This window comes from Astatotilapia calliptera, chromosome 13 (assembly GCF_900246225.1).
Source record: "Astatotilapia calliptera chromosome 13, fAstCal1.2, whole genome shotgun sequence".
Lineage (NCBI taxonomy): Eukaryota > Metazoa > Chordata > Actinopteri > Cichliformes > Cichlidae > Astatotilapia > Astatotilapia calliptera.
In genome coordinates, this window is record NC_039314.1 from 6227495 (window position 1) to 6246215 (window position 18721).

General features: G+C 42.6%; 2 protein-coding genes across 3 annotated transcripts; one reads left to right on the top strand and one right to left on the bottom strand.

Moving 5' to 3' along the window:
* Window positions 1–5263: 5263 nt before the first annotated feature.
* On the bottom strand, window positions 5264–11583 carry ttl (tubulin tyrosine ligase). The gene is made up of 7 exons (XM_026190895.1): window positions 10793–11583; window positions 10514–10592; window positions 10184–10416; window positions 9906–10041; window positions 9529–9798; window positions 7996–8139; window positions 5264–7860 (listed from the first exon to the last, which is right to left on the bottom strand). Exons 1-7 carry the CDS (start codon window positions 10959–10961, stop codon window positions 7659–7661), a joined length of 1233 nt encoding a protein of 410 aa, XP_026046680.1. The 5' UTR covers window positions 10962–11583; the 3' UTR covers window positions 5264–7658.
* Window positions 11584–12139: 556 nt separating this feature from the next.
* On the top strand, window positions 12140–15772 carry fignl1 (fidgetin-like 1). 2 transcript variants are annotated; one of them, XM_026190112.1, is made up of 2 exons: window positions 12140–12423; window positions 12998–15772. In XM_026190112.1, the coding sequence occupies exon 2, from the start codon at window positions 13015–13017 to the stop codon at window positions 14926–14928; it is 1914 nt and encodes a 637-aa protein (XP_026045897.1). In that variant the 5' UTR covers window positions 12140–12423; window positions 12998–13014; the 3' UTR covers window positions 14929–15772. The 2 variants fall into 2 exon arrangements, with proteins under 2 accessions (XP_026045897.1, XP_026045898.1); XM_026190113.1 differs by lacking the exon at window positions 12140–12423 and adding an exon at window positions 12502–12623.
* The last annotated feature ends 2949 nt before the right edge of the window (window positions 15773–18721 follow it).

The window sequence follows — 18721 nt, forward strand, 5'->3', positions numbered from 1 at the left end:
AAATCCATCCACATCCATCCATTTCTCTTAGCCAGCTAAAGTTGTAGCCTATCACAGTTGTAGTTTCTCATATTTAATTGCATTACCTATTACTTGCGGTGAGTGCTTACCTATTTGAAGTGCATTTCAAATATTTTTTTCTATGAGCAGAAAAAAACACAACATAAATTCAAGCTGTTGTTCTGTGCTGTTTACAGTCCAGCATTTTGATTTTATTTAGTAAATTAATATCTTTCAAATCTTCAGACATCAGTTTGCCTGCAACAGGCATTACAGGTTCTCTTATACTCCTGATGCACTGTAGCATTAAACTGTAAACCACAGGGAGACTGTGGATATTACAACTGCCAAGCAAAAGATTACACATTGAAGCTCTGGATGACATAATAGCTGAAAGTATTCATGCTTCATTTATTTAAAAAAGAGAAAGTAGAGCTTTGCTTTAGGCTGCTTTTGTTTATTTTTGTGTTCATTGAATACAGTCACCGAAGAAAGAAAAATGGTTATTTGTATAATTTTTACAGTTATTATGAATTATTATTAAAAAATTATTATTAGTGAAGTTGCAATGTGTTGGTAATTTCTTCTTCCTCAAGTTGGAGGCGCTGTGGGACCAACAAACAGCAGTCTTTTTCAATGGAAAGAAAGGAGAGAGAAGCTGTGTTGACGGTGTTATAAGCTGTACAAAACGTGATGTGTGAGTGTGTGTGCTGTGTGTATATTTCTGTGGAGAGGAGAAAGAGTATAAAAAGACTGGGTCCCGCTGTATTACTCAGGCTGCACTACAGCGTCTATTCACAGGCGCGATCCCACTACTGAGCGGCACGGGGGCTTTGACCTGCTCCGTTCCCGACCTGGGCCGGTGCACCCCTCCTTAGGCGACCTGGTGGTCCCGAGCTCCCCCAGGAGCACCATATCGATACCGAACTTAGTGCGGACACCCGATCGGCATAGTCCGCTGCAGCTCAGAGCTCCTGAGCTCAAACGATCCGCCAGCCTCAGCCTCCCGGTAGCTTGGATTACAGGCGCGCGCCACCGCACCCGGCGAGAAGTGCTCTCGTTCATGCAGGCTTTAAGGTGTCTACACGTGACGTCATCCGAGAGGGAGGCTCTGCCCTCGCGGCACCTGCTCATTTAAAATAACATTATTATTATTCCAGAAATAAAAAAAAAAAAGCTAAAGGTAAAGATTAAATCTTAATGTTTCACATTACATAGTCAATTTCATTTCATTATATAGCGCCACACTGTAACAACCCAACACTGTCTCAAGGCGCTTCATATTGTAAGGTAAAGATGCTACAATAATAGAAGATTACAAGAAAATGGCATATTGTAATGTAATAAAAGTGCATTGAAAACACGATTCAAAGTCACACCAACTTCAACCATTTTATTTTTCAAGGCTAAATCTTAATAGGACACATCCACAGATCAAACTGAAAAACATTTCTCCTCCAATTCTTTGTCTTCCTGACCTTTGTCAGCTCCAGTTTCTAAAATCATTCAGTACTGGTTATCTTGACACATAATCCACAACTCCACTTATTACACTTTGCTTGCAGCAATCATTTTACACTACAACATTTAGTAAAGAAAAACAACAACAGTCTCCTTGAGCTGAGGAGTTGTTAATAAAACTGCTCTGTGCTGAGTCTGCTTAATGACAGGAGGGTTTGTATGAATGCAAAAACTTTCATATAAAACAACTCTATTACCAGTTTGCTTCGGGTACAGGGAGTGGCAGTTTGATTATCCAGTGTCTGTACTGAATGATGCTGCTTTAAGTGCTTGATGATTTGGTGGACTGCCTCTATGTGATCACCACGTCTCATCTGCTTTTAAACCCCAAAGCACGCTGGACCCCGACAGAAGCAGAGTAACATAGTGTACGCTGCTAAGTGCCAGGAGGGTTGTTATGATTCATACATTTGGGAAACCAAACAACCTCTGGCGAAGCGGATGGCAAAACACAGAAGAGCTACCTCTTCAGGCCAGGACTCTGCAGTCTATTTACACCTACAGGCCAGTGGACACTCTTTCAATGATGAGGATGTACACATCCTGGACAGGGAGGAACTCCGGTTTGAGTGCGGAGTCAAGGAGGCCATTTACGTGAAAAGGGAAAGACCATCTCTGAATCGAGGAGGGGTCTAAGGGTACATCTTTCGCCATCTTACAATGCTGTGATTGCAGCCATTCCCCAACTCTCTGTGAATGGTACTCATGGCCATTGATCAGTGGTCTTTGATCAGTGGGTTTTGGTCATTGGTCATGAGAAATTGCATAATTATGATGAAGGAACTGATCTCTCAGCCCATTGTTCCTTCAGTGGGCTGGTTTCAGTCATTATGCAAATGTACTGTTTATAAGATTGGGGAAACCTGCAGTCAGCTGAGACTGAAGAAGTCATTTGGAAGAGTGACGAAACATTTCTCCCACAAAACGCTACGTCCAGATGAACAGAATCAACTTTTGGGGGTTCTTTAATGACTGAGCCTTTGCCTCTGGTTTGATGACCAAAGTCTTCACTTTAAAACAGGTGGATTATATTAAAATCTATGATTATTCACTCCAAATTATTCTTAGACACTATAATAGGTCATCTGACAAATTCAGCTGCTTTTCAATGTAACACTGTGATGTTTATTATACTGAAGATTCACGATTCAGGATTCAAGATTCTTTATTCGTCACATGCATAGTTATACAAGTACAACACGCAGTGAAATGTATCCTGACACGCTCTTCAACTGCAAAAGGGGAGAGAAGAACATTATATACATAAAGTGAATATATACATGGGGGAACTTTATGAGCATTAAGCATTAAGTACACACGTGACGTCATCTGGAACCAGTTTAGAAAGCCGTTAACAACATTATCTTTCAGCAATAATGACCTGACATTAGTGACAGTAAAAACGCCACAGGTTAACACGTTTAACACTAAATAAAGTGTTTTGTTGTGGAGTTTGTGTTCCCCCTCACAACGTCATTCAGTTACTGAAGAATAAACCTGTAATTATGGAAAGTTTTGTTTTTTTTTATTGGAAACTGCTGAAAAGCAGCTTATGAGTCACATACAGTGCTTCGTGGTCAAAGCTGTCTCTAGTGTTACTGCTGGTTCGGTAAGCAATACCATTTTTTTTAATAACGGTAAAAGATCACACACATAAATATGTGATGTTTTAATATTGCTTTTAATAGGGGAATCAATCAGTCATCTGGGAGCCTGTGGCAGAGTGCACATTTGGGGGTTTTTGTGTAATTTTGTTGAGATGACTGTGCAGGAAGAAGACCCAGATGAAACAGGTAGAGATTCAAAACACACGCAATGATGTCATTGTGATTCTGATGTTACTCTTTTCCTTTTACATACACAATCCATACAAGTAATCCTCTCCACACCTCGCTCTGACGACATTACTTATGTGACAAGTCTTTTTTGTATATCTGATACAGGCAGTGACTTCATTGCCTTCCCATGTAATAAACTTTGATATACGTACAAGATTTTAAAAAAAAGGGAAAATTCCTTCAGAGAGATCTCAAGTTACAACTTGAGAACATGTGGCAATGCGATGGCCTGCTTGCCTGACTGGCCTGTAAGTTACCTTTCTGTACTGCAGAAACGAAAGAAAAGGCCATCACAACATCTGGAAACTCCCTGGTTTGGTGTCCTTCTTCCTCCTTCAGTTGAAACGTGAATAATAGGCTGACCCATCTGTGAGTCCGAAGCCCACCTATGCATTAAGAACACACCATAAAATGAGTGATTGCAGCTCTGTTTCTAGGTGTCTTCTCCATGCCCGTCTTTGCTGGCTGATGTCTCAGTCATGGGACAATCCAGTCTGTCCCACTCTTTCTGTTTGTTACAAAGCCCCAGCTCTAAACTGGACAAGGACATTGACTTGTTTTTTAAGAGCAGTTAAAGTGCTAGTTTGTGTGAAATTTGGATAATTAAGTGAACTGTTAGCATTTTTCACATTCAACATCCTTGGAAGGAAGCTCGTGGGATGGTGAATGCAGGATCTCAGAAATGTTCACATAAAAGGAATTAATGTGGGCTCCAATTTCACCTCAGCTGGATGTCCAGGAGAAGGTTTGGACCAAGGTTTGTGGTCGAAACAGAGTGTAAATACTGAGGCTGTGATTTCTATGACTACAGATGTGCAACAGACTACAGGATGTTTCAGTGGTTTTATGTTAAATCATAAAAATACGTATATATCAACACATACAAGTAAAGGTGTGCAGAGCTCCTCCTTTCTCTCTGATCATGGAGTTGTCTTCAGACCTCAGTCCTAGAGAGAATTTGTGGAGGGAGCTGAAGCTTTGAGTTGCGAAGCAGCAGCCAAGAAACCAAAATGATTCTGAGTTTCTCTGAAGAAGAGTGGCCCAAAATCCCTCCTGATGTGGCCAAACCTGGTGACCAACTACAAGAAATGTCTTACTGCTTGGCGCTGTTGGTAGTTGCCAACAAAGATTTCGCCACCAAGTCATGTTCTGTGACATGCAGACCAATTTATAACATTCATGTCATCTCTTTCCTTGGAAGTTTGGTTGATATTCTGTCTCTCTCCATCAAAATGAAACTAGTCTAAAAGATTGCTCACTTCCAAAGAAGTAAGCAATCTTGCAAATTCAATCAGGGGATCAAATAATTATTTCCCTCGTGTTTTTTCACATCGTGGATAGTGATTTTTTAGTAAAAGCAACCCCACATAAGTTTGTGTTTGTATGTATGTATTGTATGTTTATATAGCATCTAAGATCACATGACCCTACATATATCTCAGTGGGTTAGAACAAAACAACGGACAGATGATGCAGCTGTGCCACACATCAGTTCTTTCACTGCTATCTTGGCTAAGATTATTAGATAAAATTTTAATAATTTGTTTCATTTCCTGGTTAACTAGTTTAAAAGGAATTTCTTCACGCAAAGCTGGTTGAATGTCCCTGTTTAAGATCATGTGGGTACACCTCCTGGGGGCAAATGAGGTCAACTTATGTCAGAGAGAAGCCAAATTTCAGAAGAAAACCATGAGTAATAAAAGAAGGAAGAAATATAAGATAACTATGTGCGGGTGTGTGGTTCATCTGCATGATAACCTACTCATGTGGACTTTTCCCATGATAAAAGAAGTCACACCTAACAAATGGATTAGACACATTTTCTCTTTTTAACTAATCTGCGAGGCGTTCAAAGACAAATCAAAAAAACATTAGTTAATAACCAGTCTCACAGCAGAGAGGCAAAATTTAGAAACAAAAACTGAACTTTTATTAGTGTCGTATTATTTCACCATCCACCTACCAAAGGTCTGGGTCATTTCTGAACGTTCTGTAGCTCGTCTGCGAGCTGCGTTCACAGACCACTCTGCTTCCCTCATCTTCTTCAGTGTTGCTCAGAAGCCTGAAATGCACATCAGAAATGCAGCCCAACACGTGGATGTGCAGAAATGTTTGCATGACAGAAGCAGTAACATGTTTTATTCTAATAATATTGTCTCTGATAAAGACAAACGTTCATGCAGATTTCCAATAAATCATAACCCAACAACAACAACAACAAAAAACAAGAAAACAAAAAAAACAGCACACATTCCTCTGATCATGATGCTTGCTTTCGAGTCAGGTCTGTGACAATCTGTTCACTACAAAAGGTGTAACACTGAAAATGCAGCAGGATAATCTTTGGTAAAGATGAGAAAGTAGAGATATAAAACACACAAGGAAAACATGAGAAAATGAGTCACATGTACAAAAACACTAAGTAAGAGGAAATGACATCAATGAGGTTTTCTAATGAAAGAGGCAAATTTACCCCGGTACAAAAAAAAAATAAAGGTGCATTTAAACGCCTTTTAAAAAAACAACTACAAAAAAAAACAATATACAGTTCCCTCTAAGGAACCCTTCCCTTTGATGGAAATGTCCCTACAGATTTAAAAACAATACTAAGATTTTGTTTTCTCTTCGTATTAACTTCAGTCTCTTACACATCCTTCATTCTCGAGTCTTCTTGTAAACACAGAGTAAAAAAAAAAAAGAAAGAATGAAATGTTTTGATGATTCACCTTAATTATTGGGACACAAAACCTCACATATTTCAACAAAAGGGTGTTTTTGTTTCTTTTCCTTTTTTTAAGGGAATCAAACGAGCCCCTAGAAACACATGAATGTGCAACTGTCAACTATTTCAATCTAATAAAAGACAACAACTGAACAATCTGACAATCATTTCTAACGAGCAGTAACACAAAACAGATTTGACACAAGTCGTCTTGGACGGGAACACCTCTAAAATCTTGTCTACTCACAAAGATTTCGTTCGAATGAAAAGGTCAAATATTTAAAGACCCCACAAAGCGAAACAAGTCCAAGTTATTATGAAATTAACCACTGTATTGGGACTTCCTTAACACCGCTGACTTTTCTTTGGTAATGACGATGTGGTAATGCTCACCACAGTGTGTTTTTCAACACACCGGGAAACAAGCATTTTATCAGCTTTGCTATCTTTTCCAAGTGTCCTTTAATGGGGTCGTTAAACATGTTTAAGAAGCAGTAAGACACTCTGTACAAGCTACTCTACGCTCACTTCACCAGCTCAGTAACAAAGACCTACTTTACACTTTACAATAACAGTCTATCAGAGAGAAAACACAGAGTTCTTTACAGCAAACAGAGCTGTGGGTTAGGGCTTGTATGCTACATGCTTTCACACAAATATGCTCTCTTCAGATCACATAAAACAAATTGATTACAGAATAACTGACGAGGATTTTTCCCTTTTCGCCACTGAGAGGTCCCTGTAGCAGACTCGCTCCCGGGTTTACAGCCGAAGCACAGTCTCCCTGCTCACTTATTCCACCCAGCTGCCCTGATGTAGTGTCCACATGGTCAAGTCAGGAGGAATGTTCAGTTTCAAGGCCATCCTTTAGCTCAATCAGACAAGTAGTGTTAGCGTAACACACCAGAGCCTTCATCCTTCAGTCTCTAGAGCTTCTTGATCATGTCTAATATTTTTCAAACAAACTTGTTTGTAAGTCAGTTATAAAAAGTGATTAAAAACAAAAACAGAAAAACAAGAAGTGTCTGATGATTAAACAGCACTCAAACCTCCATAAGCTCACTAAAATGTCAAATGCCTTGTTTTATGCTATTTTCTTGTGGACTTAACATGACTTCAGTGAGCAACAGTGCAAAAGCTTAAAGAACGAGTACAGGTTACTGTAACAGAGCAAGCTAACTGGCAGGTTTTTTTTAAGGGAGAGTGGTTGGAAATGTAAGGCACTACAGTCTCAGTTGGAGCGTCTCTGCGACTTTCACCACTTCGACCAATCTGCTTGGGGATGCCCGTCATCGTTCAGAAACTCTGAGAACATTTACTGACCAGTTCATTGCCATCCTCGCATTCAAAATATGCATAATCAGGAGCGCACGGATCTTTCCTGCAGTTCAGAGAAGTCCCTAAAGAGAAAGTCTCCCTTGGGCCAACGTGTGCAAAAGTACGAAGGAGCGGCTCGGCAGCTTGCTCGCATGTGTAGCATCTCAGGGTGCAGAGAGGCGGCACGTGCGACCAATGAGGATGGGGGAGATGGAAGAAGCTTCTAGCACAGAAGAAAAAGGGAGGGGGCATATTTGTGCTTACAGGCGAGTGAAAGGACCCACGTGGAGAGGTGCTCTCAGTTTGGGAGAGGAACAGGAGTTGGTGGTGAACAGGGAGGAGGAAGATGGGGAGGACGAGTAAGGAGAAGAGGACGCAGATGAGGAGTCGCCGCTATTTAGGGTGAAGACACTGGAAATGGCCACGTCCACAATGCCTTGACATAACTCTGGATATAGTTTCCTGCATTAGGAAAGGATAAATAATAACAATAATAAAAATAATAATAAACATTTCAAATTTTAAACAGATGTGAAATTTGTTATATTTTAGATGGAAAAACATTGCTAAAGGACACGTAACATGGAAGGTACTGACTGTGCACAGGCTGGAGCGCCGTTGATTTCAATGAGCCACACTTTGAAGTTCTCGTCCACCATGAAATCAAATCCAAAAAGCTGGAAGCTCTGGTAGGACAGGTGCTTGGTGCTGATTGCGGACTCGATGCATGTCAGACAGCTCCTGTGAAACCAGACATCCAAAATCTTCACCGATCATCCTTTTATAACAAAGTCTCTTTGAGTGATGAGAGCAACCAGCATTTGCCAAACATCAGTCACGTTTTCACAACAGTAATGGTTGTATACTGCTGTTATTAACACCAGTATATGAGGTTTAATCGCACACCGACAGTTTTTAGGAGTTGTGATTGGGCGCTATATGGCCTTTCAATAATACAAAGAAAACCCGACCAATCAGATGACCCCCTATGAGCAAGCACGTGGCAAAAGTGGGAAGGAAAAACTCCCTTTTAACAGGAAGAAACCTCCAGCAGAACCAGGCTCGGGGAGGGGCGGCCATCTGCTGCAACCGGTTGGGGGCGAGTGGATGAAGAAAGAACAAAGACATGCTTTGGAAGAGATTCACAAATTAATAATCACCAATAATTATATGCAAAGTGGTGTAAAACCACTCATATATCTGTTAAAAAACAGTTACAAAAAGAGGTTCAGCTAAAAACCACAATCTTCCTTTTCCTGTACAAAACCACAGCATAGGTTTAAAGCTGTGTTTTTATTCACACAGGACGCAAGAAGGGTAACTACAAACAAGCAAGGAGTAGATAAGCGAGAGTGAAAACATGAACCCCTATTATAATGTTGGGAGGATCAGGTCCAGGAATTGTTCAAAGTTCCTATTTTGTCCACATCAGACATGTTCTCAGCTAGGAATACTCTGTGCAGTTTGGACAAGAGAGCTCTCAGACTGGAGCACTAAAGAGGTAGGACACATGATACCCACCCTCTCTATGAATTCTCTGGACAATTACTCTCACATGGACTCAATCATCATATTACCGAGCTGATAGAGTGTGCTTTAACTTAAATTGTAGCTTGGTCAGGTGATGTTTTGGAAGTTTTATGTGTTAAAGAGGTAAAAACCAGCAGGATTCAGGAGGAAAACGGGAATATGTATGTATGGTCGGAAGGGTAAGATGGCGCTGGCACGGCTGGCAGCCTTAACCCAATTTCCCTCGGGCACCCTCCCCGGGCCTGGCTCCAGGGCGGGGCCCCGGTAACCCTATCCCGGGCAGTGTAAACTGTTCCCTCGATGTTTTCTTCATAAGGGTCTTCTGAATCGCTCTTTGTCTGGTCCCTCACCCAGGACCAATTTGCCATGGGAGACCCTACCAGGGGGCAAAAGCCCCCAGACAACATAGCCCCTGGGATCCCTGGGACACACAAACCCCTTCACCACGATAAGGTAGCGATTCACGGAGAGGCATTATGTCTGATTTCTAATTTTAAAAAAAATAATAATATTTTGCCTTTTAGTGTGGCATAAAAAAAGCTAAGCTCAGCTTTTTATCTAAGAACTAATAATAAAAACAATAGCAAAATAGTTGCCTACTTTATGGTCTGCTTTATCTGAGGTAATATGGTGGTCTCCAGCGTGACGTTGTGAGTGTTCAGCAGGTACAGCCTGAACTCGTCGAAGAACATTTCGTTCCCCTCCTCGTATCGGCCGTAGTTCTGGGAGTGCTCTTTCTGGATGCAGTGGTTAGTCAGGTGGCTGGTCATGTCCTGCAGGTCTGAGCTGTTGTAGGGCTCCGAGGAGGTCCGCAGCACGCCCTCGCGGTATAAGTAGATGTTATACTGATGGTCCACTAGCACCCAGCTCCTAGCAATAGCATAAACATAAAGCTAAGCTGTTAAGTTGGGACATAGCAGTGCTTTCTCTGTGGCTTTAAGTTTGGCAAAAAAAAGAAAAAGAAAAAAAAAACCTGCCTGATGTCAAATTTCCGATGTCCCGGCTCAAGAAGCAGAGGCTTCTCCAAGTACTTCTGAATAACATGAACCTGTCCCTGATTGTCAATATAGTCCAGCAACTCATTAGCATCATGGGATATCAAAATACCAGCACCTGTAGTAATAGAAAACAAGAAGAAAAACACACACACACACACACATTTACAGATATATATATATATATATATATATATATATATAAAGCTTCCAACTAGTGTCTTGTTTTTAACCAATTAAATACTAAATATAGATATCACCTTTAGCTCCAGCAGAGGACTTGGCTATCCACACTGTACCCTCTGCTCTTTCTTTCTTAGCGTTATAGGAGGCCAAGAAAACTTCCCGCTCATCTGTCTTCGGATTGCTCTTCAGATGGCTGATGCCATTCATAGCAGGAGCAACAGGTGTGTTGAGGTTAGTGGGATAGATGATGTAGGACTCTGGAAACCAGTTACTGGAGTCAGACAGCTCTGGGCTGGTCTTTATTAGCCTAGTGTTTAAGAAAGGGGTCAGAAGGAAAGTGGTCATGTAATAAACTGCAGTGTCAGTAACATGAATGATGGCAGGAATGACAGATTTGCACACACTTGACCAAGGATGCCTTTCTGCAAAGCTTGTCTGCCCCCCTGTAGTAATTCACCAGCTGCATCAGTCCGGGTTCATGGCCTGTAAGGTCACAGTGAAGATGCTTTACCGTCTGTTCATAAATCCGCATGCACAGTGCACAGAAACTCTCAATAAGAGAGACAATCTTCCCACAGGATGCAGCCCTGCACAGTCACAGCTGCTTTCTCATCCAGAAAGGGTGGACACCAAAAATAGCCCGAAAACAATTCTTAAGAAACAAGAAAGAAAGTCTGACTTACCTAAACGCCCAAAGGGTAATCTGTTCCGCTCACCCAGCATCAAGTTGAATCTGGGATTGTCTCTTTTCAGCCTCTTCCATTGCCCGGTTGAGAGGAGGATTTTGGAAACTTCAGCATAAACAGTACTGTTGTCGTCACGGGAAACAAAGGTGTACATAGGGGCGTTCATAATGCCGCTGCGACAGGGGGTCAGAGGTTTAATCAAAACGGTTTAGTGTGTGAGTAACTTAGCTGTCTGGCTAGTTGTGCGGCTGCCGGGTTGGCACTGCAGCAGACAGAACGGTTGGGGTTATCTCCTCTGTCCGTGCCATGATGATGAGTCAGTCATATCCCCTCCACACTTCCCAGTTAACTCAAACTGGTGCTCGGAAGATTAATTTCAGCACTCCGTGGCTAATATGTATTATATATAAAACACCATGCCACGTAAAGCAATTTCACATAAGTCGGCACAGGGTTATTTCAGAAGCCCCACACAAGGGAGTGACTGACTGCTGATACCGGCTACTGGGGCTGGTCCCGTCTGGATAAATTTACATCCCGTCTCCGGATTAGCTAACGTTATAGCTAACGGTCTGCGACAATTGCTAACAGTTATCTACGAGACACTTCCGGTATTTGTCCTCAAATGCAAAGGAAAAAGTCACAAGGAGCGGAAACATTAACTAAGTGGATAGTTTGCTGCACAATATCACAAACACGGGCTATTCTCCCACCGCCAGCGTGCGCTTTATTCTCTGAAAATCAGCAGCAAACCCTGTCATCCACCGTCGACAGCATAAACACCACCGCGCAACCGTTGTGGTTAGTGTAGTTTATTAACAGAGTGATGTCCAGGATAATATCTGTTTAAATGTTTATTTTATATTTTTAAAGCAATTTAACACAAAATGAATTCGATATGTATAAAAAAAAATCTACTTCACTTAAACTCGATTTTGATTTAATTCAAAGTCTGGATGAAGTTCAATGACAAGAGAACTACATTTCCCAGAATGAAAGACTCTAAAGCGGCAATGCCATATGCGTATTGTAGCCAGGAGATGGCGTCGTAGACCTCACTAAAATTAGCAGACCTGTGTACTGTTGGCAACATAGTCCGCAGAAAAAAGTCTTGAAACTGAAGAAAAATCGCTCCACGTTTTATATTAAGTTCCTCTTAATTCTTAAAATAACTAACATCAATCACGAAACTTTTCGTGAAATTTGATAACGAGGTGTATTAGCTTTTGTAGCCTGGACTGGGCGGAACTGGAGGATAAATGGAGCACTCCCTACTTGTGACAACTTATGGGTCTCGTTCCAACATGTAAAAAACTTAGTTGCTTCATTTCGTTTACTTTAATGTCCCAGTCTCGTCATCATTATTCAATGTTTTATGTATTCAAAAACTAAGATCGTTGCTTCTTTGCGCTGGTTCCCTGTATTAGGTGAAAAGTTATGCGACGGCCACAGTTGTAGATTTTTTGAGAGCGAATTGGAACGAGACAGGAAGTCCTAGTTTCGGGAGGGAGAACAAACTAGAGGCGGGAATTACCGCTACTGTAAACATCGAGTTAAAGTGTATTACAAAAGTTGTTACGAGTGTATTCATATATTTTTTATAATTTTTTGACAAGATATCAGTAATAGTAAGTGACGTCCATTATGAATACTGTTGTTTGTTGTGGCGCATTTTCAGATAACAGTTCAGACAAGTTGGGTGCATCGAGACTGATAACCTGTTTTTACTGCAGCTCTCCGTGGTTCAGCTACATATACAGAGATTCAGATTACTTTTAGCCTTGTCACTGACTATTCATCGTTGGAGATAATGCTCAGGGAGGCAGTTGTATGTTGCTTTATGTGGGGATGAAGGAGTTTTATTTAAGTCTGAGAAAACGAAATGTTGTATTTAGAGTTTATCTCAGCTGGGACATGTGGAGTATTAAAGACATGGGCGAAGGATGAAGGCTGTTCAGTTTCAATGCTAATGAGTGTGGCCTACCATTTTTAAAGCTGGATTCAAATCACGTGTTTATTTGTTTTTTAATTCCTTTCATTTATTTCAAAATCACTATAACTCAGTGTTACTGCATACATGGTTATTTATGTAACGTAATTAAGTGGCAGCTTTTTCTCTGTATGGGTTTTGGGGAGATTTGTGCCTTGGCATTTACTGGGGTCATGTATTTTTAATAACTCTTGTCCCTTCGTCTTCACCAGGCTGGAGCAGGCCAGGCATGAGTGGCGCACACCTGGACGAATGGCAGAAGAGGTCCTTTGACATTTCATCTGGCAGCTGTACACCTGAACAGACGGCCGATGCCTACCGGGCCCACATCCTCTCCATTCAGTATGCATGGGCAAGCTCCCAGCTCTCTCAGGCCGGCATGGCCAGCCTGCTCAGGACCTACTCGGAGCGCTACGCTGCAGTGTTGGACTCGGACGACCCGCGCACAGGGCTCAACAACTATGCAGAAAGCGCGCTCCATCTGGCCCGCAGTCAGAAGAACTACAGCGACAAATGGGAGTCATCCCTCACTGCAGAGAGCGTGCTGGAGTTGCCCAGTGTTCAGAAAACAATTCAGGCAAAGACAGGAGGTGAGAGCTTTGTGGTGGCACCAGCTGACATTAACATAACTGTGGGGCAAGAGGGTAAAGGTAGCTCTCTCACTCCTCCCTTTAAAACTGTGCAACCACCGCAGCTTAAATCAGAGGTTAAAATCGCAGCCAGTATCCCTGCTAATGTTTCTGTGGAAAGGCCCAGCAGTCACGAAGGGATTTCAGTCAATCCACCCTCATTCTCCCGACCTCCAGCTCAGCCACAGTCTGTGTTTAGTTGCCCTTCTCCAGCTCTCCCACATGTAAACCCTGGCCCCGCAGGGGTCACGCAGCACTATCAGTCCTCCTTCTTTCCCACCTCCAACACATCGAAGCGGAAAAATTTTTACAACACAGACGGAGGTGATGTTGGCAGGGAGCAAAATGGCAGTCAGGTGTCATCAGACCCACGGGCTGTTACCACCTTCAAAACAGCTCGTGAGCAATTTGTTGTTGACCAGCAGCGAAAGCACTCCCATCAGCCTCAGAGAGGTCAGGCCCCTGGGATGGCGGCAACTGTGAAGAAATCTCTGGGCGCCAACAGGCCTCGAGGTGCATTTTCAAAATTTGTGTCTCCCATTCCACGACAGGAAGAGGAGGGAAGTGTGGCGAGCCGTAATTCCAATCAGGAACCTCAAATCCTGGACGAGCGTCTGAAAAACTTTGAGCCAAAGATAATCGAGCTGATCATGAGTGAGATCATGGACCACGGGCCTCCGGTGGGCTGGGACGACATAGCAGGTCTGGAGTTCGCCAAGACTACCATAAAGGAAATTGTGGTTTGGCCCATGCTGCGACCTGACATCTTTACTGGCCTCCGTGGCCCACCCAAAGGCATCCTGCTGTTTGGACCGCCAGGAACTGGAAAAACTCTGATAGGTAAATGTATTGCCTGTCAATCAGGTGCCACTTTCTTTAGCATCAGCGCCTCATCACTCACATCCAAGTGGGTGGGTGAAGGAGAGAAAATGGTGCGAGCTCTGTTTGCCATTGCCCGCTGCCACCAGCCTGCTGTTATTTTCATCGATGAAATCGACTCCCTGCTGTCCCAGCGGACGGACGGTGAGCACGACTCCTCGCGCAGGATAAAAACTGAGTTTCTGGTCCAGCTAGATGGAGCGGCCACTGCAGCAGAGGACCGAATCCTGGTGGTGGGTGCCACCAACCGGCCCCAGGAGATCGACGAGGCAGCACGACGACGCCTGGCAAAGCGGTTATACATCCCCCTGCCCGAAGCGACTGCCCGACGCCAGATAGTGACAAACCTCATGGCTCAGGAGAAAAACCAGCTGGGAGAAAGCGAGGTGGAGAGGGTGGTGACAGCCACGGAGGGCTTCTCCGGAGCCGATATGACTCAGCTGTGTCGAGAGGCAGCACTGGGGCCCATACGCAGCATCCAGCTCAGTGACATCGCCACCATCACCGCGGATCAGGTGCGACCCATCATCTACAGTGACTTCCACGACGCCCTGAAGACTGTACGTCCCAGTGTGTCATCAAAGGACTTGGAGCTGTATGAAGAGTGGAATAAAACCTTTGGATGTGGGCGTTAAACTTTTCTTTGTCTCCGTTCAGGTTCTGGGTGTTGAAAGAAATGGAAAATGTAAAGACGTTAAATGCTTTCTTTGTTCTGCACAAACCCGACAAAGTGGGAGGACCCAGGACTAAAAACAAAGAATGACAGTCTCGAGAAAAAGCTGAAAATTATAAGACGGGTCTCTTTAATGCAGTCTTTCTGTTTTTTCCCCATATATTGCCAAATATCCCTATGATGGGAAGTTGGCCTTATCTGTGTGATGAAGAGCTGAATTCAGTTGTATTTGTTTGCCTACGAAAAACAGGGCTTCCATAAATGACAAGGAAAACAGAATTAAAGAAGAGAAAAGGACCTTTTTATTGGCTACCAGTTAAATAGTTATTTTAACCCTCTGTATCAGCTTAGTTCAGTCATATTGGATTGCACAGGTGAACAGGTGCCTCTTTTATGGGTGTAAGTGTTAGTCTCTGTGCTAGTGGTCTGTTCTTTTGAGGTTTTTCAACACTACTTGTAAAGGTCAGGGTGTCGTAACATGAAGAAAAAATGAAGAAAACCTTACCTCGTTCCCACTTTGTACTGAGAGAATTTGCCATCTGCGTTCAGCTTTTTGGTCATTTTCAGGTGTTTGTGCCGGTCAGGCTGATTTTGTTCTGTTGCTTTGTGATCCAGTGTTAGGTAGTGTGTATTATACACAAACCATTTTCCAGTTGAAGCCCTGTTTTCCATTTAAATTCTAGTATTTCACATCAAGGATACACATTCACAGTCGAATTATGACTTAATGCTTGTCATCTGTTTGGTCTTTTTCAGTTAACTGCATCGAAATTGTTTTTGTCCCTAATAAATGTATATATCACACACACACATCTCCACAAGTTTTTGTCTCAGAGTGTGACAGTAAGCAATAAGTTTATCTCTAGGCTGCAGTGACATATCCGATCCCATGCGATCCACAGAGGGCAGTGTGATCACGTTTGAGCACCACAACCACGGTTTGCCTGAAGTCTCACTGTCCTGAAATGTTCCTGAGGCTGGATGTGTTAATCATATCCGCGGAAGTTGGGCAACACGGAGAGTATCCTGGGTCTTGTGTTTAAAAAGAGAAAAAAAAGAAAAACTTTGCCTGTCTTCCTGTTAGTGATTAAGACAGCAGTGTTACTGCAATACATCCCTTTTGCAGGGCCTCTGTGTTAGTTCTGATCCATGGAGTTTGTGCCCGGTCAAAGTGTTTGCAACTGCTTTCTCAGTGAAGACATCCCTCACGCAAGCGGTGTGAGGATTTTTAACATTATGTTTTTCAAGTTGAATGCCTCACTGGTCACACATGCACTACCACTGAAGGGGGCCATTAGAGATTGTGCACACATGAAACAAAATCTCATGTAAATTTCATCAAGAAATCTTTGAGAATCTGGAAGACCATGAAAACGGGGCTTTCATTTATTTTTCATCTTTTTTGTCAGGTCCCTGATAAATATTTCACACTTGTGTTGTTGGCCACTGTATAGAAACTTTGTTGAATTAGCCAGCAGTGAAAGTAGTCACACACGCACCCTTCCCCCCCAACGGGTGGGCTTCTCCGATCGCGGGGACTCCTCACAGCTGGACCAGGACAGATGCGCAGAATTCCTCTGGTGCTGACGGGATCTATAGAGCCCATTGAGTATGGACTGAAAACTGTGCCATATGGTGTAAGCTTGTAGCTCAATTTGACTGTGGCTGTGAAGCAAGTGGTCACATCTGGGGCAGTGTAGTCACAAACAAACACATCACACAGTACATTTACAGAGAAGAAAATAAGGTCATTTTACTGAATCATTTTATCCTTAATACGGATTCAAGCTGAGGTAGAAATAAGTATAAGCACTTGGTATTGCTTTTTTCCCTGTGTTCACGTATATGCAGTTGTGGAAGAACTACACAAGCTGTGCTCAAGTAGAAGTTTAAATGTAATAAGTTATAGGAATAAAATTCCAGTATTTAAAATCAAATCTCATGTCATTTGTAATATAGAAACATTACAGGTAAATTTATTACTATATTTATTTAGAGTTCTTGTGAAAGCATACAATGGTTTTAGTCAACATTTCTTTCTGCAATGTATCCATATTGTGCAGTTACCGTCTGCATTGTTTGATGCAGGGTCCGGTAATTCCATACTGCCTTCAGATTGGCTAATAGGAAAGAGTACATCATGCTGTTGTATGTCACAAATATTTTATTTAAAGAAAAACATTCTGTGCCACCAACCATGAAATTAGACTGTGTTTGCTGGCTATTACTGAAAAAGGGGGTTTCTTTACTCTGTTTTACCACAGTGCAGTCTCCAGAGTGGAAAAATCGAGTCCCGCAAAAACTGCAGTTCCACTAATGGCCACTTGAGGCTGGCTCCAAAAGCATCAGTTCACAAAGACTCCCGTGTTATAATGTCCAACTTTACAATGTTAAATAACATATTTACAGCCTGCTAATAAAGCAGTCTGGCCTCTATGGGTAGTTTTACTGCTCGTAACAGTGAGCTGGGTGAACTTTTAAAAAAATAATTAATTCACCTGGATTGTCTGACTTCGGTTGAGGTCATATTCATTGACAGGTGTATTGATGCAAGCAGCCAGAGATGATCTGGGTCTGCTGGGCCTTTTACAGTATTTTAATAGGTTATCTGAGTAATACTATGGCGTGCTGTGTGAGACAGACTATCTAACAAGTTTGTGCTGAGTGAAACGGTAGAATTTTAGTAGTCTGTTAGTTAGCACTAATTAGCTATATATGAATCTGTCTGTTTAATTATGATGATTTCTCTAACCACACTTTTTTTGCTTATTGTCCAGCTTGCAGCACTGTTTACATTGTAACAATTCAATATAAAATTCTCAGTCTGAAAGGTAGATACATGTGAGAGTAAAAGAACATAATATGTTTTATAATATGAGTTAATTTCTGCTGCTGAGTATTCTCTTTCTGCAGAACATGCAAACATGCACTTAATGTCCCCGTTGCTCATTTAGTGAGACATATCTTTACATGATCAAACTGCATTCCTAAGTAGTGAAATCCATGTGACGAAATGCCAAGACAGGCAATCAAATGTAATCTGCACATGTTGAGAAACACCGGTAAACACAGCGCTCCCATTTGCGAAGTTTGCAGTAAATGTTCTATTATGGTCTTCCACTAATGAACCGCAGCCCGGCAAAAGTGTGAAAAATAGTAATTTCAAACTTCTTGTTGGAACATGTTAAAGCCACCACTCTGGTTTAGTCTGCTTCTTGAAGGAGTATTTCTGTCCAGGGCTGAAAGGGGAAGTGAGATCTGGGATTCTGGCAGGGCCAGAGTTGGTTGGCCAGATTATCCCTCTCATGCAAATGCCCTCCCTCCCCTGTTGGGTCCTAGTCAAGCGTAGGGGGGCTCAGCGCTGGCCACAGCTGCTTCCCGTTTCAGCTAAATCACACAGCAGCCATCTGGACAAGGCTGTCTCAGTGCGCGGCGCTGCTGAGCTCCTCTGCCGGCCCGAATGAGCATCTCCAGACAGACCTGGCCCTCAGAGCCCTGGCCCCTGCCTTCTGCTCCGGTGGCTGATCCTCCCTGTCCCAGCTCTCTGCCGCTCAGAGGACCATCCAGACTCTTCAGGTCTTGGACGCACGGCACACGTCGACATGCTTTTGTATGTGTGTGTGTGGAGTATGTACCTTCCAATATTTCAGTCTCATATTGTCCCTTTGGTGATTTATTATCTAATGTGGCAAAATTAAATTTTAATTGAGTTAGTATTTGCCTTTTTCCCCTGAAAAACAAGTCTACAGTGTGGT